This window comes from Fundulus heteroclitus, chromosome 7 (genome assembly GCF_011125445.2).
Source record: "Fundulus heteroclitus isolate FHET01 chromosome 7, MU-UCD_Fhet_4.1, whole genome shotgun sequence".
Taxonomy (NCBI): Eukaryota; Metazoa; Chordata; class Actinopteri; order Cyprinodontiformes; family Fundulidae; genus Fundulus; species Fundulus heteroclitus.
This window is the reverse complement of record NC_046367.1, coordinates 23,925,403-23,951,871: the sequence shown is the minus strand read 5'-3', so window position 1 is coordinate 23,951,871 and position 26,469 is coordinate 23,925,403. Positions and strand designations below refer to the sequence as shown.

The 26,469-nt window shown below is 39.9% G+C and overlaps 2 protein-coding genes across 2 annotated transcripts; both read left to right on the top strand.

Moving 5' to 3' along the window:
• The first annotated feature begins 1,148 nt into the window (after positions 1 to 1,148).
• Positions 1,149 to 8,700, top strand: LOC118563824 (toll-like receptor 8). The gene is made up of 3 exons (XM_036139752.1): positions 1,149 to 1,197; positions 2,755 to 2,969; positions 5,150 to 8,700. The coding sequence occupies exons 1-3, from the start codon at positions 1,149 to 1,151 to the stop codon at positions 8,225 to 8,227; spliced, it is 3,342 nt and encodes a 1,113-aa protein (XP_035995645.1). The 3' UTR covers positions 8,228 to 8,700.
• An 826-nt stretch (positions 8,701 to 9,526) lies between these two features.
• Positions 9,527 to 10,492, top strand: tmsb4x (thymosin beta 4 X-linked). The gene is made up of 3 exons (XM_012873271.3): positions 9,527 to 9,662; positions 9,975 to 10,088; positions 10,169 to 10,492. The coding sequence occupies exons 1-3, from the start codon at positions 9,587 to 9,589 to the stop codon at positions 10,201 to 10,203; spliced, it is 225 nt and encodes a 74-aa protein (XP_012728725.2). The 5' UTR covers positions 9,527 to 9,586; the 3' UTR covers positions 10,204 to 10,492.
• Positions 10,493 to 26,469: the final 15,977 nt, after the last annotated feature.

Sequence of the window (26,469 nt, the reverse complement as noted above, 5' to 3'; positions counted from 1 at the left end):
GAGATCATGGCCAGCACTAACAACACGTTTGTCTTGTTCTCCAGCGCCTCCTTGAAAACCACCTGTTCGTTAAAGCCGACAAATGTGAGTTTCACAAAGCCTCAGTTACCTTCCTCTGCGTTATTTCAGAAGGCGGACAGGTTAGATCACACCCCGATAAGATCAAGGCTGTGCTAGAATGGCCAATACCTGATTCTAGAAAACAGCTTCAGCGTTTCCTCGGGTTTGCTAACTTTTTATAGGCGTTTCATTAGGGAATACAGTCAGATCGAAGCCCCCCCCCCCCCCCCCCCCCCACACACACACACACACACACACACACACACCCTCACTTCCATTAAGTCCCCATTTACTTGGAATTCAGAGGCCGGTGCTGCTTTTCAGGAGTTAAAGACTTGTTTCTCTCAGGCCCCCATACTCATACATCCAGACCCAGCTAGTAATCAGTTTGTCCTGGAGATAGACACCTCAGATGCAGGGGTGGGAGCAGCTCTTTCCCAATGTCCAGATTCTGACTAGAAACTTCCCCCCAGTGTTTTTTTTCTCCAGCTGAACGAAATTATGACGTTGGTGACAGAGAGCTCATAGCCATCAAGTTAGCCTTAGAGGAGTGGCAACATTGGTTGTAGGGGTTCGAGCAGCCCATAACTATTTGGACTGACCACAAGAACCTGGCTTATTTACAACCCGCCAGATGCCTAAACCCCCGACAGGCTCGTTGGTAACTTTTCTTTTTCCGGTTTAACTTGTCCATCACCCACCGTCCCAGCTCTAGAAACATGAAGCCAGACGCTCTGTCCCGTTTGTATGCCCCCCAAGACTCTGATGGTGAGCATGCTCCCATTCTGCCTCCCACCTGCACTTTTGGTGCCCTCCACTGGGAGCTAGAGGGTTTTACAAGTTGAACCCGATCCTGGAACCGTTCCTCCTGTTTTCACTTACGTACCTAGCTCAGTTCGTCCCGAAGTTCTCTGTTGGTGTCATGATTTTAAGTTCTCCGCCCATCCGGGCATTTAAAGAACCCAGTCCCAAGTGTCTCGCCGGTTTTGGTGGCCCTCCTGGACCAAATATGTCCGCGACATGCTCGTTGGTAACTTTTCTTTTTCCGGTTTAACTTGTCCATCACCTACCGTCCCAGCTCTAGAAACATGAAGCCAGACGCTCTGTCCCGTTTGTATGCCCCCCAAGACTCTGATGGTGAGCATGCTCCCATTCTGCCTCCCACCTGCACTTTTGGTGCCCTCCACTGGGAGCTAGAGGGTTTTACAAGTTGAACCCGATCCTGGAACCGTTCCTCCTGGTTTCACTTACGTACCTAGCTCAGTTTGTCCCGAAGTTCTCTGTTGGTGTCATGATTTTAAGTTCTCCGACCATCCGGGCATTTAAAGAACCCAGTCCCAAGTGTCTCGCCGGTTTTGGTGGCCCTCCTGGACCAAATATGTCCGCGACATGCTCGTTGGTAACTTTTCTTTTTCCGGTTTAACTTGTCCATCACCCACCGTCCCAGCTCTAGAAACATGAAGCCAGACGCTCTGTCCCGTTTGTATGCCCCCCAAGACTCTGATGGTGAGCATGCTCCCATTCTGCCTCCCACCTGCACTTTTGGTGCCCTCCACTGGGAGCTAAAGGGTTTTACAAGTTGAACCCGATCCTGGAACCGTTCCTCCTGGTTTCACTTACGTACCTAGCTCAGTTTGTCCCGAAGTTCTCTGTTGGTGTCATGATTTTAAGTTCTCCGACCATCCGGGCATTTAAAGAACCCAGTCCCAAGTGTCTCGCCGGTTTTGGTGGCCCTCCTGGACCAAATATGTCCGCGACTATGTTCGCGCCTGCCCCGTTTTTGCTCGGAATAAGCCTACGAATAAGCCTCCTGCTGGACTCCTTAATCCCCTGCCTGTACCTAAATGTCCCTGGTCTCACATCGCTCCAGATTATGTCACCAGTCTCCCGTCCTCTCAAGGCATGACTACCATCCTCACGGTTGTAGATTGGTTCTCCAAGTTCTGTTATTTAATCCCTCTTAGGAAACTACCCAACGCCTTCCAGACTGCCCAACTCCTAATAAGACATGTTTTCAGACTCCACGGAATTCCCAACGACATCCTTTCTGACCGGGGTCCTCAGTTTGTTTCTCAGGTTTGGAAACACTTGTGTTCTGTTCTCGGTGCCCGTTACACCCTCACCTCTGGATACCACCCTCAGTCTAATGGTCAAACTGAACGCATGAATCAGCAGCTGGAGACCACACTTTGATGCCTCACCTCTTCATCTCCTACAGATTGGAACAAGTTTTTGCTTTGGGTCGAGTATGCTTTAAACTCTCATGTCTCCTCTACCACCGGTCACTCCCCGTTTGAGATCTCTCTTGGTTATCATCCTCCACTACTTCCCTCTGATGAGCTTCAAATCCTGGTCATGTCAGTAAATCAGTACATACTCCGTTGCCGTCAGACCTGGAACTCCACCGTCACAGCCCTACTTCAGACTGCAGAGCAGAACAGAAGATTTGCCCACCGACGTAGGACACCAGCTCCACAGCATCACCCCGTTCAGAAGGTCTGGCTCTCGTCCAAAGACGTTCTCACCAATCCTTCAGCGAAGAAGTTAGCCCCCCGTTTTACTGGACCTTATGAGATTGAGAAGATCATCAGTCCATCCGCTGTCCATCTCCGTCTGCCCCTCATTCTCGAGTCCATCCAACTTTCCACGTCTCCAAGATCAAGCCTATTCTTTTTAGTGACCTCTGCCCTCCAGCCGAACCCCCTCCTCCCACCAGGGACGATGAAGGACGCCGGATGTGTGGGATCGTGGACTCCCGTCGGCGGGGGAAGGGTCACCAGTACCTCGTCGACTGGGAAGGCCGCGGCCCGAGGACCGGTCATGGGTGCCCCGTTCCTCCATTCCTGATCCTGCTTTGTTGGATTCGTTTTGGGCCTCTCGCCCTTCCACATCCGCCTCGGGGCCGCCAGGTGGCGACCGTTGGGGCGGGGGGGGGGGGGTCAAAATTGAGCAGGCTGTGCTGCATGCACTGCCTGTTTTTCTTTCTTTGAGGTGATCAGAGTTGACATCTCCTAAGATGCGTTAAGTTTCAGTGCATCCAACAGAGGTATTGTCTCCTCAAGATAGATAATGTTCCTTGTTTTCAGTCAGAATCGAACTTCTGATAGAAAACAAGGAAGGTTCAATCCAGGCTAGAGAGTTGCCATCTTTAAACAGTGACAACTTCTAACTTTCCATATTTTCTATCAGAAACAAACTTCTTGGGCAAAAGGAAATGATGTTGAATCTAAATCTGTTTGAAGTTTGAATATTCTTAGGCTTTACTGCACATATAAAGAAGAGAGTAAAATAATTTATTGAAGTCCCACTTAAAAAAAAAGCTTTGTATCCAGAACAACCCTGGTTTAACTCCACAAAAAGAAACCACCATACATTAACGTACTTAAATCCCACATTTTTCCATAATATTTTATGCCTAGTCAAGTCAAGTTTATTTGTATAGCCCATTTCAGCAGCAAGGCGGTTCAAAGTGCTTTACATCATGAAAACATAAAAACATCATAAACACATTGAAACAGTCACTGGTTGTGAGACCAGTAACAAATATTCAATTTTATCAAGTGAAAACATTAATAAACATCAAATATGTTGTTCAATGGTCCTGTTGTCATGGCCCAAAAGCATATCTTAACAGGCAGGTTTTCAGTCTTGATTTAAAGGAACTCAGTGTTTCAGCTGATTTGTGGTTTTCTGGAAGTTTGTTCCAGATTTGTGGAGCATAGGAACCAAATGCTGCTTCTCCACATTTGGTTTTGGTTCTGGGTATGGAGAGTAGAACCAGAACCAGAAGATCTGAGTCGTCTGGTGGTTTGATACAGCAACAACAGGTCTTTAATGTATTTTAGTGCTAAGCCGTTCAGTGATTTATAAACTAACAGAAGTATTTTAAAGTCTATACTCTGAGCTACAGAGAGCCAGTGTAAGGACTTCAGAACTGGGGTGTTATGCTCTACCTTCCTTGTTTTAGTGAGAACATGAGCAGCAGCGATCTGGATCAGCTGCCCTTGAATACATTTCCCTGAATTGCTCTAGTACCCTAATGTGGCATGGTTTATACAACAGCAGAAGTTTTTGCTTTTTGTCTCTATTGCTGGGGAACTGATTGACAGCTTTTGCTGAGGAAATGAAACTGTTTTACAGTTACTTCTGCAATTGGCAGACTACATTTCTCACATCCTGTCCTGTTTGCCAAAACAGTTTACCACTTTTATATCAGACTTCAATAAGCAGGATTATTTTGCTTTTCATAACGTGTGGATAAAAAGAACCAGCACACAGAGTGTGCAATGTTTTGACAGTAATGCAAAAATGGCTTCTTTTGCATTACATTGTTATTTTTAGGTTTTATTTTTCAAGATAAACTATAATTGAAAGAATCCGTTTTGAAGTTTTGGATGCTCAATACAATCAATGCACAATGGTGAGTTTTAATAACACAAGTTTCTCAGCATGTATATGTGTGGCAGAAAGTATTTATTTTTCAAACATGTTTTCGGTTTTACAATGCTATTTTTGGATTAAATTTTGATTTAGTATCTAAGAATCTTTATGTATTTATTTTATCCATGAAATGGTTGTGTTCCAGTCTTTTGTTGCAAGGTACTTTGTCTTTTTTAACTATTTGTTCTATAGCAAATGTACATTTAAACTGAGGCATGAATGTATGATGTATAAATCTTTTTAGTGTTTTATTACAACTGAATACTTCACTTTTTTGAAGGGGATATGCACTATGAACATACTCTATATTTCACTTTTTTATGGTTCCTATTTAGTAATCTAGTTTTCCGATCAAGTGAATTTTGGTTGCTCATTAGTTGTAAGCCACAGTAATTCATACAAAGAGAAATGAATGCTTAAAAGATGTGTAACCAATTAATTTAAAGTCTCACAGTTTGATTTTAATTTCAGAAGTAAATTACCTTCTCGTTATATCCAAACTTAGTGATATGCACCTGGGATATGTGGGACATAAAACTCTTTGTCAGCGGTACTAAAAAAGTGGAAATCAAACTAAACTGAGCAAAGCCACAGGAGATAAAACAAAGCTTTAGGTCCCACAAATGATTTACTTCAATATTCATTTCAGATTGTAACACGTTGGATTCATCTGCTTCTTCTGGGTCTGCACTGCCATCTGGAGATCCAACCTGCTGCCTGCAAGCCTCACTGGAATGCAGAGTTTCTCTGTGATGTGACAGCCTCCAATACCTCTAAGGTCCTTGTTGACTGTAGTGGTCGGGGCTTTGAAAGGGTACCCGATGGGATAACCAGCAATGCAACCGATCTTGATCTATCAGACAATTCCCTGAAGACCATTAAAGCCGACACCTTTTCCAGTCTTCTGAATCTGACTTGGCTCAATCTCAACTGGGCTACCAAGAACAAAAAAGGGGTCCTCAACGCAAACCTCAAAAACCTAACAAAACTGCACGAGTTGAAAGTGAGTGGCATTGGCCTCGAAGACATTCCAAGCAGACTCCCTGTTGGCGTGGAAATCCTTGAGCTAAGCACCAACAAGATTACATTTCTGGATCAAACAAGCTTTGCCGGCTTACCAAACCTGAAACAACTGTGGTTGTCCAAAAACTGCTACTACTGGAATCCGTGTGGCAGATCTGTGACAATCCAGGAAAACAGTTTTATCCACATGTCCAAACTCCAAGATCTGGATTTGTGTCGTAACAATTTGAGCCAAGTTCCGAAAGGATTACCAGGATCTTTAAAAATGCTTAATTTAAGTTGTAACAGAATACAGTATATATCCAACGATGATTTCTCTGGCTTGCACAACTTAACACTCCTTAAAATAGAAGGGAACTGCCCCAGATGTGAAAACGCTCCATTTCCCTGTGTGCCTTGCCCGAAAGGTTCTCTTGGGATTGACGCTGATGCATTTGAAAATCTGTCACAACTTGAGGAACTAAATATGGGAGGAAACTCACTGGAGTATCTGAATCCGTCATGGTTTAAGAACCTGAGGAAGCTCAAACATCTGCTCCTTTCTTTCAATTTTTTACTCAACGAAATCACTGGAAAGGCTGAATTTCTGCAATATCTCCCAAGGCTTGAAGTGGTTGCACTTTCTTTCAACTATGCTTTAAAACTTTATCCTAAAACCATTAATCTTTCAAATGAGTTTTCAAATCTTCAGTCATTAAGAACCCTGCATATGGAGGGTTTGGTCTTTCAGAGTATTGAACCAGAGACACTCAAGCCTCTCTATGGACTTAGAAATTTATCAGCTCTTAATTTGGGGACTAATTTTATCATTAATGCTAATTCCACTGTCTTTACCCAATTCCACCCCTTGAAAATGATTTATTTGTCAGAAAACAGGCTCTATCCCACTCCACAGAAAAAAATGTCAACTTCAGGAAACGGACGCAATGAGGGTTCAGACATTTCTGTCTCCTCATTCATAAAACTTCCTCCAAAAGACTTTTCATTCGAGCTATCTCATGGCCTTGTAAAGCAACAGTGCTTTAACTCTGGACGAGTCCTTGTCCTCAGTTCAAATAATTTATTCTTCATTTCTCAGAAGCAATTTGAAGGTTATGGAAATATTGCGTGTCTGAATCTGTCGGGAAATGGGTTCTCTGCTGCACCTAATGGCACAGAGTTCTCATCACTGCCTAATTTGACCTACTTGGACCTCTCCTTCAATAAGATCAATTTAGCTTATGAAAATGCCTTCCAGGAACTGAAGAATTTACAAGTATTAGACCTCAGCTATAATCCACACTATTTTATGGCATATGGAGTAACAAATAAATTGCATTTCTTAAACAATTTGCCTGTTTTGAGGGTACTGAATATGAGCCATAACTCAATTTCAAAATTAACAACAAAACAGATGCACAGTATGTCTTTAGAGGAGCTACAGTTTACACATAACGAGCTTGGAACTCTTTGGAAAGCTGGGGATGACTCTTATAAGACTCTTTTTACCAACCTGATTAATTTAACAGTTTTAGATATATCGAGTAACAACATTAAAAAGATCCCTGACGATGTTTATGAAAAGTTTCCTCGGAACTTGACTGAACTACGCATCAGTCAGAACGAATTGATTGACTTTCTTTGGGATAGTCTGACTTATTTTCCTCAACTTAAAATTTTAGACTTAAGTCACAATTCCTTGACCAACATAGCAGGTCTTAAAAGAACTACCAGCCTCTCCTTGACTTTTCTTAATCTAAGTGACAATCAAATTTTTCATTTGGAAAATGTACTTTTCAATGGCTTGAAAAGCCTTCAAACTCTGAGCCTCAGCTCCAACCAACTGCCAATCATCAATCAGTCCACCTTCCAACCAAAACCTGAGAATCTTAAGACTTTATTTTTGCAAAGAAACCCATTTCAGTGTACCTGTGATTCTTTGGATTTCATTATATGGATTGGAAAAAGACAGGTAAAGATTCCTAGACTGACAACTGAGGTGAGATGTGAAACACATGGAAATGGCCGCAACAGTCCACTGATATACTTCAATATTGACCAGTGTGTGAATGACGATCAAGCATTCAGGATGTACGTTTTCACAACTTTCTTCCATATTGTCTTCATGTTTGTGGCAACAGTTGCTCATTTGTTCTACTGGGATGCTTCCTATGTCCTGCACTACATCAAGGCTAAACTGAAGGGATACAGATCCTTGCACTCACAGGAAAACATTTATGATGTCTTTGTGACCTATGACACCAAGGATCCACGCGTTTCCGAGTGGGTAATGATAAATCTGCGAGTGAAATTGGAAGAGGAGGGCGAGAAGCTTTTTCCTTTGTGCTTGGAGGAGAGAGACTGGCCCCCAGGAGTCCCACTACTGGATAACCTTACACAGAGCATCCAAAACAGTCGCAAAACCCTGTTTGTCCTGACAGAGGGCTACGTTAAGACCGGGGTGTTCAAACTGGCAATGTACCTGGCCCACCAGAGACTGCTAGATGAGAATGTGGATGTGATTGTGCTGCTGATGCTCGAACCTGTCCTGCAGCATTCTCACTTCCTGCGCCTCAGGAGGAGGCTTTGTGAGAAAAGCGTTGTGGAGTGGCCCAGAACAGCGGCTGCTGAGCCCTGGTTCTGGCAGAATCTACGAAATGTTGTAAGAGTGGATAATCAGATTTTGTACAGTAAGTCTTATAAAAAGTTATTCAGCAGCAAGTAGGGAGGTGATGATAAAATAGGAAATGTTTGATCTTCTTGGGAAGTCTATGCTTTAAAATATGCCATTGCAACTGTGATTTTTAGAAACTTTTATTACTGAATCCTAAAATGGCGAAAAAGAGATAATTTATCTAGCTACATGAGGTTTTGTTTTTCTTTCTTTACCAGCAAGTGAAAGATTGTTGTTATTAAAAAGGAGTGTCACAACCAAACAATAAAAAAGTCAGAATATATGTGTGACATGTGACATGTGTGTCATCAATTAAATTCAATACCTGTTAAAAATGACAAATGTTATTTCTGCATATTTTTTTTTAATCCATGGGTTCTGCTCTCATGAAAACAATTTAAGCTTACAGTTCTGTGGTCAGTTTAAGTTGTTGAAGGTTGGTTAGTCAGGTTAATAATGTGTGTTAGGGTTCTACATTCTCAGTTTAAGTTTTTCCATGGTGGTCTGCAATGCAGAAAATGTGAAAAATGTATTATATATGAATTAAATTAAGTGTTTTTGATATCTCTATTTAATAGAATATTAAAGAATATTTTTCATATTGAAAAGACTGATGTTTATTCATTTAATATTTTTTCCAATTATGTTTGACCTATAAAACTACAAATATGTATCAAACTGCATATTTATCAACCTGAATATAAGTCTCTAAAATTATTACCGTCTCTAATAGGATGGGAATATTCCCTGAAGTGAATGCAGTGTACGTCCTCTAACTAAGCTTCAGAAATTTAAAATAATGAAAGACTAAGACTAAGACTAAGAAAATATGTAAATGGTAAATTGTCACACAAAAAAGTGTCAATCGTATCGTTGATGTCATTTTGAGGCGTTTACCTGCAGTCTGAGCTCAAAAGAATGCTTCTTAGCTAAATCTGTGCGCCGTATTTGGACAAAGCTTATTCCCTCGCTGCATTACCGCTTTAGCCCACGTGGGGTCGCAAGTGATGAAAATTTAAAAACTCATCATCTTACACATAAACCCTTTTATTAGACAACTACACTGCGGCGTGATGTCGTTTTGTTCGTGAAGAAACATCTAGATTCTAGAACCACTGCTGTGATCGGCACAGCTTATTGTGACGTCCGGCCCAATTTACCAGACTCCTTTTAATCACAGAATGAGACGCAGCTGGTGCTCAATTAGCAGTTATTTTTATTTTTTTGTCAAAAGGCTCCGCTTACGTGCCTAAACTTACACTACGGCGTAGACATGTTAGATATCTGTTTCAAATCACCCTAAATATTATAAATGATATAGTAATTAAGAAATATAAGGTTGATTAACCAACGCAGAGCCGGCGTGACGTCAGAGGGTGATTAACATACCGGGCAGTATTTATTGAATGAATGCGCCGTTCATCCTTACTCTGTTCCTGCGGCTTTGAGAGACTCGTTCGGTGTTGTTCTTGTGCATACAAGCTTGGTAAGTGTACTTTTGGCTTTGTAGTTTTTTTTTTTTTTTATGTTTGTGTGTAAATGTTACTTTTTAATGTGTAAATATAATTTAGTTTGCAAAGGAAAGGACAGCGTCCTTTAAGGATTTCTTGAAGGCAGGCATGCTTAAGAGTCAAACAACTCCTCCTGGAGTTGGTATTGTGCTGTTAACCCTCTGATCAAACTTATTTATTCTGGGTTGCTGAACTTTAAGTCTAATTTATTTTTTTTTTTGTCTTGTGTTCCTCAGTTGTGTGTAGCTTCAGTGACTGTAATTTACAAGCCTGTCTCCTGTTTTTAGTGCCTTTTGCAATCATGTCTGACAAACCCGACATCACTGAGGTCACAACCTTTGACAAAACCAAGCTGAAGAAGACTGAGACCCAAGAAAAGAACACACTGCCAACCAAAGAGAGTAAGTTCTGCTCCATGTAACTACTTTTAATTCGGGCTTTTGTGGTTCATGAGGCTAACTTTGACTCTTGACTCTTTCAGCCATTGAACAGGAAAAGGAAAAGACGGAGTCCTAGTGAAGACCATTCTGTGCTGCACATTCCACAAGCTTCGCTGACTTGAGCCACATGCATTTTTGTTTCTGCCATAGCAATGGCTACAGGCTCCACCAGATGGTCTTTAAAAGCAAGTGGCTTCCCCTTTGTCGTGGGGTCCAAGTCATCAGAATCCCTGCTGTGGAATGAAGGCATGATGGACTTGCACTCGTACTTGTTGGCCTACTCTGGCCAGTTTGAAATATTCACTAAGCAAGGTGTTTCTTGTAAACCTGGAATGCACAAGTTTCAATATGTACAATAAAACAAACTTGAAGAAATGTGGTGTACAGGCTTATTTTGACTGCAAATGTCCTAACTTGGACCAATACCTAGCTTGACCATCACTTGACTTCCCAGACCTAAACCCCAAATAAAAAAAAAAAAAAAAAAAAACTGACCTTAAAGGATCAATGTCTGGGGTTTAAAGCTCAAAGGATTTGATTAGTGATTTCTAAGGAAAATTGAAGTAAAACCAACTTTAATTTGTGAACTGCATATCTAGCATCACACAAGGATCTAGAAAAGACTTCAGTTTTGATATAGTGCCAATTCATAAAACGTCATCTCGATGCACTTTTCAAAGTCGGATTATACAGATTGGTCCAACATTTTCCTATATAAGGGAACCCAGTTGATTCCATCAAAGTCTTGACAAACGGCATTCACTCCTGAAGCGTAGAGCCACAGGGAGAGTAGTCTGCATTGTCCATGGCTTTGCAGCAATCCCTCATACTGAGCAAGCATGAAACGGTGTAAAGAAAAACCTCCAGCAGAACCAGGCTCAGTATGAACGGTCATCTGCCTTGACCGACTGGGGGTTAGAAAAGACACAACTCTGCCTCATTCTTCTGCAGACGAAAGAATTGTTAAATGGAGATTACATCATACCCTTTGTGTATTGACTAACAGCTGTGACGAGAGGGTAGGCTCAAAAGAAAACGGCACATGTGTTTTCCCCTCAGGAAACATGGAAGTTATTTTTAGTCTGTGAAAAAAAAAATACAAAATATAGCTTCCATGCATCTATGATGTTCTATCTGTTGCTGTTCTATATTTGAGTGCTGTTTGGTCAGACAACTGCATCTCTGTCTCACAACAATCAGGTTTTTTTTTTTTTTTTTTTGCCAACACTGACCTCAGTATTTGTGCTCATGATACAAAGTAATCCTTTTTATGACGATGTTGCATGTGCGATTCTGCATCCAATGACTCTGCCAACCCTGCGTGGACCTGCTAACACCAATGCATAGAAATGCAAATGAGTCTGAAACAACACAATGCATTGATTGTAGTGAAATTGGCAATATGCACCGAGAGTCCATCTGCCACCATTCTAACAAGCCCACTCTGCAGCTTCTGTGACAGAATGAAGGTCAATACGAAGAACACTGACGCTATGGCTGCATATAGTACATAATGGGCTGTGGGAAAATAAATCTAGTGGTTCCACCCAAATAGGGCTTAAACTATAGATAAACAACTGAGTGCTAAGGAAAATAACCTGTACAGAAACAGAGAGGACTGCACAGCTATAAAAATATAGGTGATATTTTATATATCCTTACCATCTGAAACATTATAGAAAATATTCTGTTATAGACTTATACTTAAAAGTGTAGCTTTAGGTGACATACCCTGTTTCATTGAACAAGTACCTTTTTATGTACTGTGTAGTTTGTCATGTTTTGTCTGTGCTTAAAGGCCAGGCTGTAAGTGCTAAACAGAGGCCACAGTTGAATATTTTTACATATGGGAGGAAGTGACGTCACAGCTTCTGGCAGCAGCGCTGTAAAACTTCAGTGTGTAGCCGACAAACTTACAGAGCAGCCTATCTTTGATCTTTCTCCATTGCTATGATGGCAGACAGGACCTCTCCCTGCTTGTTGCACAATGAGAGACTGGCATTCAGACCTCAAATTTAAATAAAGTCACTGAGCCATGCTAGTTTTTGATGTTTAAAGGAGCAGTGAGTGATATTTCATCAGACATTTCATCAGAACTAAAAAATGGTGATGTGCAGAACTAAAGGTGTCTTTTTAGATGGAATGTGGTATGACGCCACACACCATCTGTCTGTGTTGTTTTCCAGTCTCTTGTTGCCAGGATTTGTGTCTGTCTGCTTTCCACCAAGTCCATCGGCTCCGCTGCAATCAGCTTCATGCCTTGCACCTGTTTTTTGCCTTACTTAAGCACTGTAACAGCTCAACACTAGATTATGATATAATTCAAGCACTTATTAAATATTTAAAAGATACAAAATTACCTGAGAGGATTTAGTATGTATGTGTGTGTGAGTGTATAAGTATGTATATAATTTAGTTTATTTTAAGTTTTGAAGAAATATAGGAAAATTAATTTCTTAATAGCATCTCCATCCAGTTGTAAACTGTCAGAAAATTATATAGAACAAGAAGAAGAACACTAGATCAATGAAAGCATTTGCCCATAGATGGCCAGTAGTCTTGCCATGCATGCTTACAATGTTACAACTTCATTTGCCTTACAGTTGTCGGACTTCTACAAGGCTTCTGATCTCTGGATTTCGACTCATGAGCCTCGTCTGCCATTTGTCTGCCCACACATTTTCTATGGGACTTAGATCAGGGCTAAACTGTGACTGTTTTAAGTGTTTGTCCATTTGGGGGAAAAAAACTTAATACCCAAGCTTTAACTTTATGGCTGCGTTGAGATGCTCTGTTTTGATATTTTCTTTCATCATGATGCAAGTTGTGTTTAGTAAAGTACACTACTCCCTTTTGTATCAGAGCATCCCCACAACATGATCTTGCCACCTGTGTAATTCAGTCAAGATGGTGTGCTCAGGCTTGCCAGTGTCCCCATTTTCCTTCAAATGCAATGCTGGATATTAAGGACAATCACTTTAATTTTAGTCCCATTTGACCACATGACATGTCTCAGAAATGAAGGTCCTTGCCCCCGATTGCATTTTCAAACTGTAATCTTGTTTTCTCTGTTTCCTTTGGAGTAATGGCTTCCGTTCAGTACACTTTGGGATTTCATTATCTGTTCTCTCTGTGGCCTATCGCTACATCCACACATGCTTCAAAATCATCCAAATGTAATGAATACACCTCACATGGCACTTGCAAAATCATCTAGGCTTTGGGAAATTGCTAAAATTGACTATCATCATGTGTGCAAACTTCTGAATTTAAGGAAAGTAATCATTAAATTCTTTTTTTCTGGCATTAAGCATGTAAATGGTAAATATCCATCCATCCATTTTCTAACGCGTGAGGGGTGCTGGTGCCTATCTCCAGCTGTCAATGGGCGAGAGGAGGGGTACACCCTGGACAGGTCGCCAGTCTATTGCAGGGCAACACAGAGACGAACAGGACAAACAACCATTCACGCACACATTCACACCTAAGGAGAATTTAGAGAGACCAATTAACCTAAGAACATGCAAACTCCATGCAAAAAGACCCAGGGTAGGATACGAACCAAGGACCTTCTTGCTGCATTTACCTAAATGGTAAATAGACTGAACTTGTTTTGTCACACTGACCATTCAAACGCTTTACACTCACAAAATTGCACTCACTAACACATACATTCATACACCAATATGCAGATCAGTAGGAAACTTTTGGTAATAAATAAATAAATACATTTCTTACTCCCTTTGATATTTAGGGATTAATAATGTTATATTATAAAAGAAATGGCAAGCAATGCCCCCCAATCACCAGTTTACCTTTGACCTTATACCCCCTGTGACGCGTCAGCTAATTGCTTTCTGCACAAACTGCCCAGTCAGACGCAGGCTGTGGAGCTTGAGCCTGGGCTCTGCGTCGGCTCTGTGTTCCAATTAATCAATCAATCAATCAATCAATCAATCAATCAATCAATCTTATTTATCCCCATAGGGCAATTCAGTTTTAGTCTTCCAGTCGTTCTAAATGGGACACAAAGACAACAATCAATCCAACATTCAGAAACACTTTTGATTACATCATATTGCATTTGGGTACCAGGAAAAGACGCAAATACAAAGAACACAATACATGTACTAAGCAGGGACCGATGTTCAAGAAGATTAAAAAATAAATAAATAAACACAGAGGTTTACAATGCCTGGCACATGTCTAGTTACCACTGTCAACACTATTTAAAAGCCTGATGACAGAAGACATTAAATATTTTACATATCTGTTAGTTTTCCTTGGGGGGGGATGAGGTAGTGCCGTCCTGAGGGCATTAGACAGAGTCCCTGACTAAGAACGTGGACAGGATGACTTATGACCTGTTTAGCCTTCTGGAGCACCCTTTTTTTTTTTTCCAGAGGGAGGTCTGTCAGCTTAACTCCAGTGATCTTGGAGCAAATTTTCACAACACTGCTGAGGCTATTCTTGTCCCTCACAGACAATCCATAAAACCAAAAGATAAAAGAAAACGTTAAAACACTTTCAATAAATGAATAATAAAAATGACATAAGACCCTCTGAGATCAATTAAAATAATTTAGCTTCCACATCAAGTGGATTCTTTGTTGTGCCCACTTAGTGATTGACTATGGTTTTATCAAACTTGAGGTTGGAGTCAAACATGGTTCTTAAGTATTTATATGTCTCTACAATCTCAACATTTATATGCATCTACAATTTAAAATTGTTTGCCATGAATGATGCTGGCTTATGGGTTAAAATGGTTCTCCCTAAAAATCAATGATTAACTGCTTAGTTTTTGTCACATTAAGGTCCAGGTAGTTATCATGACACCACCTCGCAGACTGTGATAAAGCACTCCCATGGCCCGATTGAGCCCCCTGAAGAAGTGACAATAGGGCAGTGCCATCAGAATATTTCACAAGATATCAACCAAGTTGGGAGGTCATGCGGCTGTCTGTGTACATAATAAAAAGCTTGTTCCAGATTCCCAACAAGTTTCTGGTCATAAATCCGGTAAGTGAGTGGCATTATGAAATATCTGTAGTTTTAAGATGACACAGCTACTTTGTGTCGTTTCTGCTTTAGTCTGGAGGCGCAGACTGGCAAAGAGGGGCTAAACGCAGCACACGCGCTGGAGTAGAGAAGGGCCGTGTGCTCTTGTGACGTAGTCCTGAGCAGGAGGAGCAGACAGGTCAGGAGAAGCTATTTTTATCCGGCCATAATCAGTCTGTAGCTAGCTAGCTGGTAGCTAAAGACTTTGTAGGTCTCTAAAAAAGAGTCTTCCTTTTAGGTCCCTTAACAACAGCTGACACTCACCAGTATTACTTTCTATTGGATTTATTTGACAGGGACAGACACACAACACAGACATCAGTCCCATGGCTGTATCATGGTGTTTGTAGCGTGAGCCACTATGGAACGCTTGTCCCTAGATGGGCTTTTGTACACAGTCATCTTATTACTAGATCTTATTACTAAAATGTTGTTAGAATAGCTAGTTTTAAGAAATCTGATGAGGAGATGCAGTGGTGCGGCATTTTATTTAAACATCAGCAGACGGAGGCATGAAGTGCTCCAAGTTTTCCTGGTAGATGGTTGTGTTGACTGTGGACTTCAGAAAAACACAGTCGACCAACACCAGCACATGACATTGCACTACAAATCATTACTGACTCTGGATACTTCCTACTGAACTTCAAGCAACATGGTTTCTGTACATCTCCACTTTTCTCCCAAAATGTATTTCCAAATGAAATGCAAATTTTACTTAGATCTGAAAAGAGGACTTTGGACAATTGAGCAACAGTCCATTTATTTTACTCCATCGCCCAGATAAGATGCTAGCAGCTTATGCAAGGGATTTGTCTGCGCATAGTCACTTTTGATTCCCTGACTCCAACCTCAAAGCTGAAGCTCCACCAAATTATTGGTTATTCCTTCCACTCAACTTTCTATGAATACGCTTGGTTACAGAGCTCTGTATACGTTTCTTTATCAATGACCCTTTGTGTCTTACTCTCCTAGTGAAGGGTGTCAATGACTGTCTTTTGGACATCTGTCAGAGTCAGTCAGACAATCAGTCATGACTGTGTAGATCATAATATGGCCATTACATAACATTTATCCACTACAAATATTTTTAAAATTATTTTTGTTATGCAATATTCAGATTTTCTGATACACTCTGAGTTTTTGTTTTCTGTAAGTAATAACCATCAAAATTAAAAGAAATGAAGGCTTGAAATGTTTTACTGTATGGATAATGAATTTTTGTAGTATATGAATTTCACTCCTTGAAATGAGTGGACAAAAAAAATCTTAAACTTTTTCAATATTCAATGTCTTTTTAGATGTGCATGAAAAAAAAAAACACTGCGATGGAAGAAAGAAACTTTAATCTCTGAATCTAGCTGGGCTACCTGAAGAGAACCCCAGGGAGCTCAAATATTCGAATAATATTTGAAACGTTAAACACTCGCAACCTTACATCTGCAAGACAGTCACCCAGAAGTGAACAGCGGCATGAGGAAGACAGGGCACACAGAGGGTTTTAAACTAGCGCGTTAACAACGGTCATACCGAGGTTGCAATCAAGTTGAGACAGGAAGTGAGAGGAGGGAGTGGGAAGTTGGATGTTATTGGTTTGCAACTTTGCTTTGTATGAAGGGGTAGTGTAATTAAAGGACAAGCATGTATAAGAGAAAAGAAGCAATCGCAAGTTTTATCCGAGACATCCTGTGTCAAAACCATTTGTATCTGTTCATTTGTCAGATAAAAGGCATGCTCACTAGTGTCTTACTCATTTGAACTCCAACATCTGTCTTCTTGAACCACGCAACAGTGTGGCAGAGAATTCACCAACATTTAAATTAACAAAGTGTGTTTTTACACCACTCGAGACGATAAACACTTTTCTTGCCCTAACCTGTTTTAACATTGCCCACTGAGCAATCGATATTGTCGGTTCTTGTTAAAGCAACGCGATTGTGAATTTGTGGGAGCTCAGATGCTGCATAGGTAAGCAACAGGATGTGGTTGAAGAGCTGCAGAGTCACACTGTTCATGCAAAACTCCTCGATTTATTTAAGGGCACAGCTGGACACGGAAAACGACAAGTTTTAGACTAAAAGTTAGTTTTAGAATCTCTAGAATTGGTTCTTCATTATTTAAATGCTACTTCTGAATTTTAAAAGGGTCAGAAGAAGAAAAGTATCGCATCCTAAAACGTTTATATGCACGACTCGTTTGCTCAAAACGGGTTTAGGGCTCGGAACACTGGTGTAACATACATTTTAGGGTTATAAGAGAATAAAACTCTTTGAAATCAGTGGACATATATAGGTTCATCATTCGTTTGTGAGATTGCGTCGAAACATAAAGTAGCTTGCATGCAAAGGGCTTTACAAAAGTTTTCAATCCCCTTAAACTTTTTCACTGGGATAAAAAAAATGCTGATAAATCACCTGAAAGCAACACATAAAGCTGCAACTTGATTCAGATTGCATGATGAAAGCAGACTGAGGAATTTGATTAGCTAACGGTGCTCCTATAGTCCTGATCTCATACAGCACAAGTCTTCGCTCGGTGTAGCAAGTATTGCCAAAGTACAGAGATTCACAGGTTGAGTCATCAGAAATGCTTGCAGCTATTTCAAATCGTACACACTTTACTCTCTAGCCTCTGCCTGCCTCTGCCTGCCCGTTCTGGACAATGCCTCTGAAGTTAGGGTATTCTAGTTTGTTGCAATGGTTTAATGGTCCTGTGCATCAATATCGATCCCGGGAGACGTGTGCGTGTGAGGATTGTTTACGTGTAAAGATGAAAGTAGCCATGAAGACATAGTAGGGCTTTAGGTTGTGAACCGTAACCTCTAACTTCTGCTATTTATGACACGTTACCTCTTCCCCTTGTGAGCTTGTTCCACTCGTCGCGCTTCTGTAGCACAAAAGCCTCACTCCCGCCTGCTTCACACAGTGCGTGTCACAAACATCCATACGTGTTGTGTGCAGAAACAAATGTATCTATGCAACCTTCAGAACTGTAACTGCAGTGTAAAATGTCAAGCCTGGGTATTTATTACCCAGAGGTAGAGCACGTTCTCGTCCCAACTGGAAATTAAAACGTGCGTTTATTTCCGACAACGGCGCTCTGAAATAACAGTGCAGACATTATTTACGCCTGTGTCAGGTATAGGCGATACCACAGCAAGTCCTTTCCTGCTAGGTATGCACCGAGGTGAGGTGGGGTCTCTTCTTTGGGGACATAGCTGTGTAATTACACCCCACACGTAGGAGGGAATAAAGGGCAGCTTTAACCTCTGACTTTTAAGACTCAGTGATAGCAGAATATCTTCCAACATCATACAGGAAACTAAAGCTTCATGGTAAACCTGTCCTGTTCTGTCCTGTCAGAAGACTTTAGTTGGATTCAAAATAAAACCAAACATGGAAAATCAAGATGGCTGAAACTACATCTTATGTTAAGATAATTCACAAAATGAGTCTGACAGGGATGCAAGGCTCCATTTTTAAATTAATGTGGCTGTTTTCAAACTTTGTGTGTCTCGTCACAGTTAAAATACAGCAGGGATAAGCCGTCTTGCAAAAGTATTCACACCCGATTCTTCCTTGCAAAATAGCTTAAGCTCAATCAATCTTTATTTATATAGCACTATTACACACAACATAGTGACCAAAGTGCTTCACTGGTAAAATAAGCAACAAATAATAAAAACAAGAGAAATAAAAACACAGAATAAAACAAAGCAATAAAAGCAAAAACAAAGCTAACACAACTGGTCTGATGCTCCAGCAGAATGAAAAGCCAAAGAAAACAGATGAGTTATCACAAGTGGTTTAAAATCACCCAAACTTCTGGCAGACTTATGGATAATAGGAAATGGCTCCACAATTTAGGAACCACAGCTGAAAAAGCTCAGTCTCCATTAGTCACCAGTTTAGTCCTCAGAATGACTAAGAGTGTCTGGTTTTTAGATCTCAGCGTCCTACGAGGATTGTGTGGGTGTGAAAGAGATCATTTTCAAAACTAACGTCAAGATTTTTCACAGAGTCAAAACTAAAGGCCAGTCCTGCCAGTCAGTCAGAGTTACCAAAGAAAATTACCTCGGTCTTGTTTTCATTTAGTATAGAAAATGTAGCTTCATCCATGTTTTGACATTCTAAGGTTTAGCAGATTCTCAACTGATTAACTACAGTTTTTACCTTTTTCATATGCAAAACAATGAAACAACAGTTTATATATAAGCTCTGTTGGATTGAATAAAGAGAATTTTTGAGCCTCAGTTTTTTTACATTTTCAAGTCTTGATACACTTTTTACATTAAATTTAGGTTTGGAGTTTGACTGGGTTATCTAAACATGAATATGCTTTGATCTAAACCATTTTATTGCAGCTCAGACTGTATGTTTAGGGTCATTTCCCTGTTCAAAGGGGAACTTCTGCCTCAGGATCAAATCCATATAGGTTTTCTTCACACACTGTTCCACATTTATCTCCGTCCAATTTCACAACTATTCTGATCAACTTGTCTGTCTTTGTTAAAGAGAAACATACCAACATTATAATACTGTCCCCCACCATCTTTACCTGTGGGAATGGTGAGTTCAGGGTGATCTATGGTGTACATGCCAAAAAAGTTCAAATTGGTATCATTATGCAAAAGCTGATTGGCCTCCTTTAAGTGTTCGGAGAAACAATCATTTGATGATCCTGATCTATAAATCTCTACTTGGACTAACACCAACTTACTTAAGCTCTCTTTTGCATAGATCTAGTAGTTCACATGCTTTACGCTCAAATGACTTTATCCTTCTACATGTTCCTCGTGTTCGAACTGATAAAGGAAAGAAAGCATTCAGTGTGTTGGCTCCTATAGCGTGGAATCAGCTCCAGTCTGAGCTCAAGATGTCAGAAACTATTTCATTGGACTTATTTCGAGCGGTTCTTAAAGATAGACAACAAGCTTGTATGAAACAGTGTCACTGCTTTTAAATTGTTTTTATTGTTTTATATTTGTGCATATGTATTAATTGGTTTTATTTTTGTAACCAGGTTGTAGTGTTTTTGCAGATTTCTGCCCAGGTCCCCCTTGAAAATGAGATCCAGATCTCAACGGGGTTTACCTGGTTAAATAAAGGAAATAAAAAAAAAATAAAAAAATTTGACCAAAGCACCTTCTTCTGATTGTTTGCTGTGATGTCCTAACATGGTTCATGCCAAACTGCAACCAGGAACTCAAACAGATGTATATCAACCATGGCTTTGTACCCTCCAGTCTTTCTATCCCGTCTGTCCAATAGTTTTGCTGTGATACACCTAATTTGATTTAGAGGTATAACACTAAAAGGGACTGAATATAAGTGCAGACCCCAGTTATAATAACTACGGCAATTCACAATGACGCAGTATAGTTTGTTCGTACGTCACATGAAATCCTAATATAATACATTAAAGCCTCTGGTTTTAACATGACTAAAATGGAAAAGTTCAAACACCTTTGTACAAGCGACTTTGAAGTCTACAGAAGAGTGTGATAGAAATAACTGAAGGTTTAACAAGGTAGAAACTAAGTTGACTAAATTAAAACTATCTGAAATATTAAAGGCTGTTTTACTTGTTTATTTCACTTGTAATAGAGTTCAGAAAATGTGTAAAGCCTACCTCAAGCAAGATTTGAATTGCCTAATTCTCAGTGGTCCAAACTGCATAGGGAGCTGCTACCAGATCAACTTTAATTAGCAAAATAATTCATATCTTACATTATTAGACATTAAAACCTTAGAATTCTTTGTCTGAGGAGACAGGAAAATAATTCTAACAAACTGAATATCATAATGTGACGTCTCTACCCATGCAATAGCAATGAGCAGCACATCGACCTTCTTTAGACGGCTGCCATTTCCCCATCCAGGCCCCAGGCAGTCTTGGTATAACTGCTCCTACATTATTAATCAGGATTGAATGTGAGGCGTCCAACTGAGTTTAAACTCAGAGGTTAACATTTACACAAACCGAGTAGAAAAAGTGTCTGTATAAATGAAAGCGTGAATACCCAGAGCTCTGTCTCTCTACTAAAATTTTGAATGCTAAACATGTAAAACATTATTTTTAACCCAGATATGTCCTATTTAGTATCTAAGGTTATGGGCTATTGTTTTCAAACATTTTTTTTTATCCCCTTCATATGACATGAGTCACTTTAACCTAACTTTTTGGGGTGGGTGTAAAAGTTGCCCTAGTATGCTGGTCAAACCCATATCTCAAGCCAATCTGTTAAATAAACCCAGTGTTTGATCAATCCTTATTATATCTCTAATCAGGTGTTTTTCTCACAGTCTACAAATAAGCTAGTGACTTTACTCGAAACATCAGAAATGCAAACTAGTTTTTCATCTTTCATGGCCTATTTTCCATTATTTGTTAGAAATAGTCAGCATCCCACAACTTTGAAATTGACGTATATTATATAAAATGGATGGGTAGATGAATAAGAAAATTGCCTAACATAAATGTTTCTTGGCTTTGTTTAACGTCTAACGTTTAACTGATCAGTTTATCCAAAACATATGAGTTTCATTTTCATGCTGTAAAACACATGGTAATAGTCACGCTCAGTCTTTGCAGTTTATTGGTTTGTCATTCTTGTTTTTTAAAGCCAAAAGACTTCAGACAGCAGTTTGTTTTAGATACTCAGAATGAGAGTGCACAGACATGCAAGAAAATGAAGCTTTTAGCCACTTCTATTAATGCAAGTGGAAGTCAGAGCTCCCTTCCTCGAACCAAGGTGGAACTCCCCGATCGAATACACTTTTAGTAGAGCACTTTATTGTGTAACAGGTTCAGCGCTTAACTTATCAGGAAGATCTAACAGGAAGTGCAGCGATATTAAAAAAAACTAGAAGCAACTCTTTAAAATGGAACTGCTACAGAGACATTAGGTCAAATTTAGCCACCACCACTCAGTAAACAGCACCTAAGACAGCGAAGCATCTTATCTTTGATGAGCGGTGGCCCATTTAAAAAGCAGTCTGTACTGCCTGCTGTGCAGCCAGTGCCAGTGTCATCGCCCTATGAAAGCAGGATGTGGTTGTGCATGCACATTACTTTCAAAATAACTCTACAAGTGCTTTCTCTCTCCTTTTATAGTAAAGGCCTCGCCTATTGACAATGCTTCGTAATCAACAACCAAGTAAAAGCAAATTCTGCATGTCTTATTCCTAGATAAAATCATATTGCACGCTACAGAATAAGGCTGGTTAAAGTACATCATAAGCATCTGTTGCTCTTTGAAATGTTAGCTTAAAAGTTAAGAAGGATTTGCCCCGCCATTTCTAGACTTCCTGTGCCAGAAACTGCAGCATTTTTTTTATTTTTTACCAACACACCATATACAGTATGTATCTGCACGCTCAGATCAGAAGTAGGCTACATGCAAAGAGAGACCTCTTGTGACAGAAAAGAGGAATACAATAAAATAAAGCAACAAAGGCATGTGAGGGGATTTTAAAATCTAACTATCCAACTAAAGGAAACTAAATCTTACGTAGATGTGTTCTCGTTGACCATGCCATGAAAATAAAAGCATGTCTTTTAATCCAGGTGGTGCCCCTGCACGGACACTGCTCTTCAGTTAGTAAAAGAAATAACACATCAAAGGCGCTGTCTGTATTGTAACTCAGGGGTTCCCAAACTTTGCTAGCAGCGACCCCCAAAATAACAATGCCAGAGACTGGCAGCCTTTTTTCTTTGTTTTTTTTTTTTTTCTTTTTGGAAATTATGAGAATGAAGTAATAAATAATGTAGTAATTTTAATTTGAACTCTTACAAAAAAAAGCGCAGCGTTCGCCATTGTGTTAAAATGAGGAATTTTGAGCATTTCAAGTTATACTGTGGTATCAGTTTCACAAAAAAGGAAATAGTAAATCCTTTTAGCACATTGCAAACGACTGTGTGTCTTTATTCATGTCCATAATATTAGGACTTTGTTCTGTTAATATTATGACTTAATTCTCGTAATGTTCTTTATTATGGTACACCTCATGTTGTTACTCTATTCTCGTAATTTCCACCATAAAATTGGATTTAGGTCGTTGATCAACCGTATATCAACCGAATTTAAATCAATAACTTGGCTAGACCACAGCAGAACCTTGATTTTGGATTGGATTGCTGGCGTGTTTTGGATTGCTTCTCTGCTGCGTAATCTTTGAAATGATGTTTTATTTCTGAATTGGTGTCTTAGTTTCACCTCAGAGACAAACACACACGTCCTTTTCAAAAGTTTCCTCTTTTGTCTGGCCCGTCCTCTGAATATTTTCTCAAAGGTCTATGGGAGTCATCAAGATGTTTTTGTAAAATATGAGAAAGACCTTTATTTTCTTAATGAATGAGTCAAGTAACTTATTCTATTCACTAAAATAGGTTGTTAGGAAAACTGGTTTAAAACACATTCAAAAGGAGGTTTGCAGTAATCAGTGGGACGTGATAGTTCTTTGTAGAGCAATATTGTAAAAAAGACAGATTCCCTTACCAATAAATTTCTGTTAAAACATTTGTGTCTATACATGTAAGTCTGCCAGGATACTAACTTAGTATTGCCAGAAAACTTAGTAAGCTAAATTCTCTTGAGGTGCTTTGATATATGGGCCGGTCCACCAACATTTGTTTAAATGACAAACATCTGAAATAGCAGTGCGCGTGCCTAACACGCTCTCTGTAGACAGCAGTGGAGCAAAATTCCTGTGGCTCCAAGCTCGGATGGTCCAATAAAAATGCTGGAAATGCACACGTTACATTTACGTTCTGCTGGAAATGTGCGACCATCTAGGCAAGGCAAATTTATTTGTATGAGGACAATGCTAAGTGCTTTACATGATTAAAACATTGGAAAATAAAAACTGAATAAAAGTAAGTAAACAAAACAGTTGGACTAAAATGTAGGGAAATTTAAACAAATAGCAAATATTCTAGCGTCGGTGGGCCTTGCTAGCTCATTGAAGGATCGATGTGAATCTTTTCTGTTCAATAAATGAACATTAGGAGCAAGCCTTTATTTGTAATTTTATGTATAAAAATTAAATGAAATTTAGCTTATACAAAATGGCATTTCTAGTGTGTTTTATGCTACTTTATCTGTTTGATTTAACATTAACTAGTCAGGTTGTATACATCACAAAAATGTGTTGCTGCTGATAGGTGTTGAGTTTTTATGCCCCACTTAACTTATCATACCACAGGTGCCACTGATTAAGATGGTAAATTGTATACATTTGTCATCTAAAGTAATCTGAGGCAAAAAGAACTACTACTAAAATTGCAGGATGTGATCATTGACTGATACAGCAGCACTGTGTGGTTATATACCACCATCTAGTGGAGAGATTAAATTATTGATGGCTAGATAGTAGATACTTACATGTGCCTAAACTCACAAAATGTATTGATCTTCTCAGAAATAATGTCACAGTAGCTCACTTATTAAAACTATCTTGCTAATCAATGAAAATGCAATTAAATATGACAAATATTCAAGTAGTAACAATAAAAAATAGCGTGAATAGTATATATGTGGAAAAAAATAAAATGGACATTTTTATGACATAGTCTGTGTGAATTAGTTAAATTATGGTTAGAACTTATTTATACAGTAATGTATTTTATTTTATGCTGTAATCTCATTTTGTGGTTTTATAGGTGCACTTGTTGAAGCGCTTGAGTACATCAAGCAGTTGGAAGCTAGGCTAGTGAAAGTGGCTTTGCCTCCTACACTTTTTGGTCGCTACTGTGCCTCTGATGACCAGATCCGGTTCTACACCAAATTCCCATCTGAGAGTGCGTTGCGGATCTTCTGGGAGTCCATTGAACCATCTGCATCTCGTCTTGTGTTCTGGACCAGAGCGCCGAAAATTGGAGAGGAGGCATTCGCTGAACCCAGCCCTGCCCGCAGCATGCCTATGATTGATGACTTTTTGATGTGCTCGTTCAGGGTTGCTGTAGGCATGAAGGAGCAGCTTATCGCTGACATGTTTCATGTGAGCATTGCTACTGTCGGCCGAGTGTCCATCACCTGGGCCAACTACCTTTATATTGTACTTTCTTCTACCAATATGTGGATTAACTGTGAGAAGGTAAAAGCCAGTATGCCTCAGAGGTTCCTGAAGTTCTCTCCAAATGTACGTGTCATCTTAGACTGCACAGAAATTGCTCTGGAGACTGCATCATCCCTCACATTACAGTCTGAAACGTCCTCCACCTGCAAGATTGTGGATTGAGTTTAAATGCAAGAGAAACAAGTACAATTTGCAAGATCTAGTAAAAACAAAAAAACACGAAGAACTATTTAAGTTAACATTTTACAACTGAACACTAAAAAACGATAGTGGATTCTGCTGCAACTGGATATCCGTCAAATGACAACGAGACTCAGTGTTTAATATATATTACCTGCTAACTCTGCTGTTGTAACCTTAATAAAAAACATCTAGAAATATAAATATATGCATTTAAAAAGGCAATTGTCGAGAAAATTACAACTCATTTCTTTTCAAAATCATTGAGTTGCATTTAACTAAAATCAGCACATCTATGTAGTTTTCATGAGTAACGACTATTTATACTATTTACAGTGATTCACACAACTTGAGACTGAACAATTAAAATGCCAAGGAACAAGAGTGATTTGATACATTTTATGAAACTTACTATACGTTGAAATAAACACATTCACGAAGGTGTTGAAGTAAAACGTGTACAGTTTTGACGTCATCTGTGTAATGAAAGCTATATCTAGCCACACCCGCACCACACTCATTGTTGTAAGTGTGTCAGTGACAAAATCGTACCATTCTGAACCAGTGGTTGCAAGCTGACCCTGTACCCACCCTGCACCTGCCAGTAGTATGCGTGTGAATGCCTCAGACATGCGTTTCCATCCTGAACCTTGAGGTGAGCAACTTGTACAGCTTTTTACCTCAACCAGTCCAAACGGGGGTGAGCCTGATGGGTCATATACACCCTGCCATCTGGACTTGCTCCAACACATGATGCATCAGGGGGAATGATGAATCCCAAAGGTAGCAGGTTATGTTGACCCTCAACATCTCAGCATAGTTTGCCAGTACCTCCGATTCCGTCTGCAGGCCACGCTTCATGGTGGCAGTTTATTTAGTGGACCCCCTGATCATCTGAGCTGCCAATGCTGTGGCAGCAGACTCCTCTTCTGCACTTCCTCTGCAAGCGTCACAGAAACGGCTAGCATTAAGCCTCGATTGCCACAGCTTTACCCATGCAGGGCATCTGGACCTCTCCCTGGTTC

Coding starts and splice junctions, on each gene's coding strand:
- tmsb4x (XM_012873271.3), top strand. CDS start 9,587: ATGCGCCGTTCATCCTTACTCTGTTCCTGCGGCTTTGAGAGACTCGTT. Junction 9,663..9,974: donor TTCTTGTGCATACAAGCTTG/GTAAGTGTACTT, acceptor TCCTGTTTTTAG/TGCCTTTTGCAATCATGTCT. Junction 10,089..10,168: donor CACACTGCCAACCAAAGAGA/GTAAGTTCTGCT, acceptor TGACTCTTTCAG/CCATTGAACAGGAAAAGGAA.
- LOC118563824 (XM_036139752.1), top strand. CDS start 1,149: ATGAAGCCAGACGCTCTGTCCCGTTTGTATGCCCCCCAAGACTCTGAT. Junction 1,198..2,754: donor TGCCCCCCAAGACTCTGATG/GTGAGCATGCTC, acceptor TCTGCCCTCCAG/CCGAACCCCCTCCTCCCACC. Junction 2,970..5,149: donor ATCCGCCTCGGGGCCGCCAG/GTGGCGACCGTT, acceptor TATTCATTTCAG/ATTGTAACACGTTGGATTCA.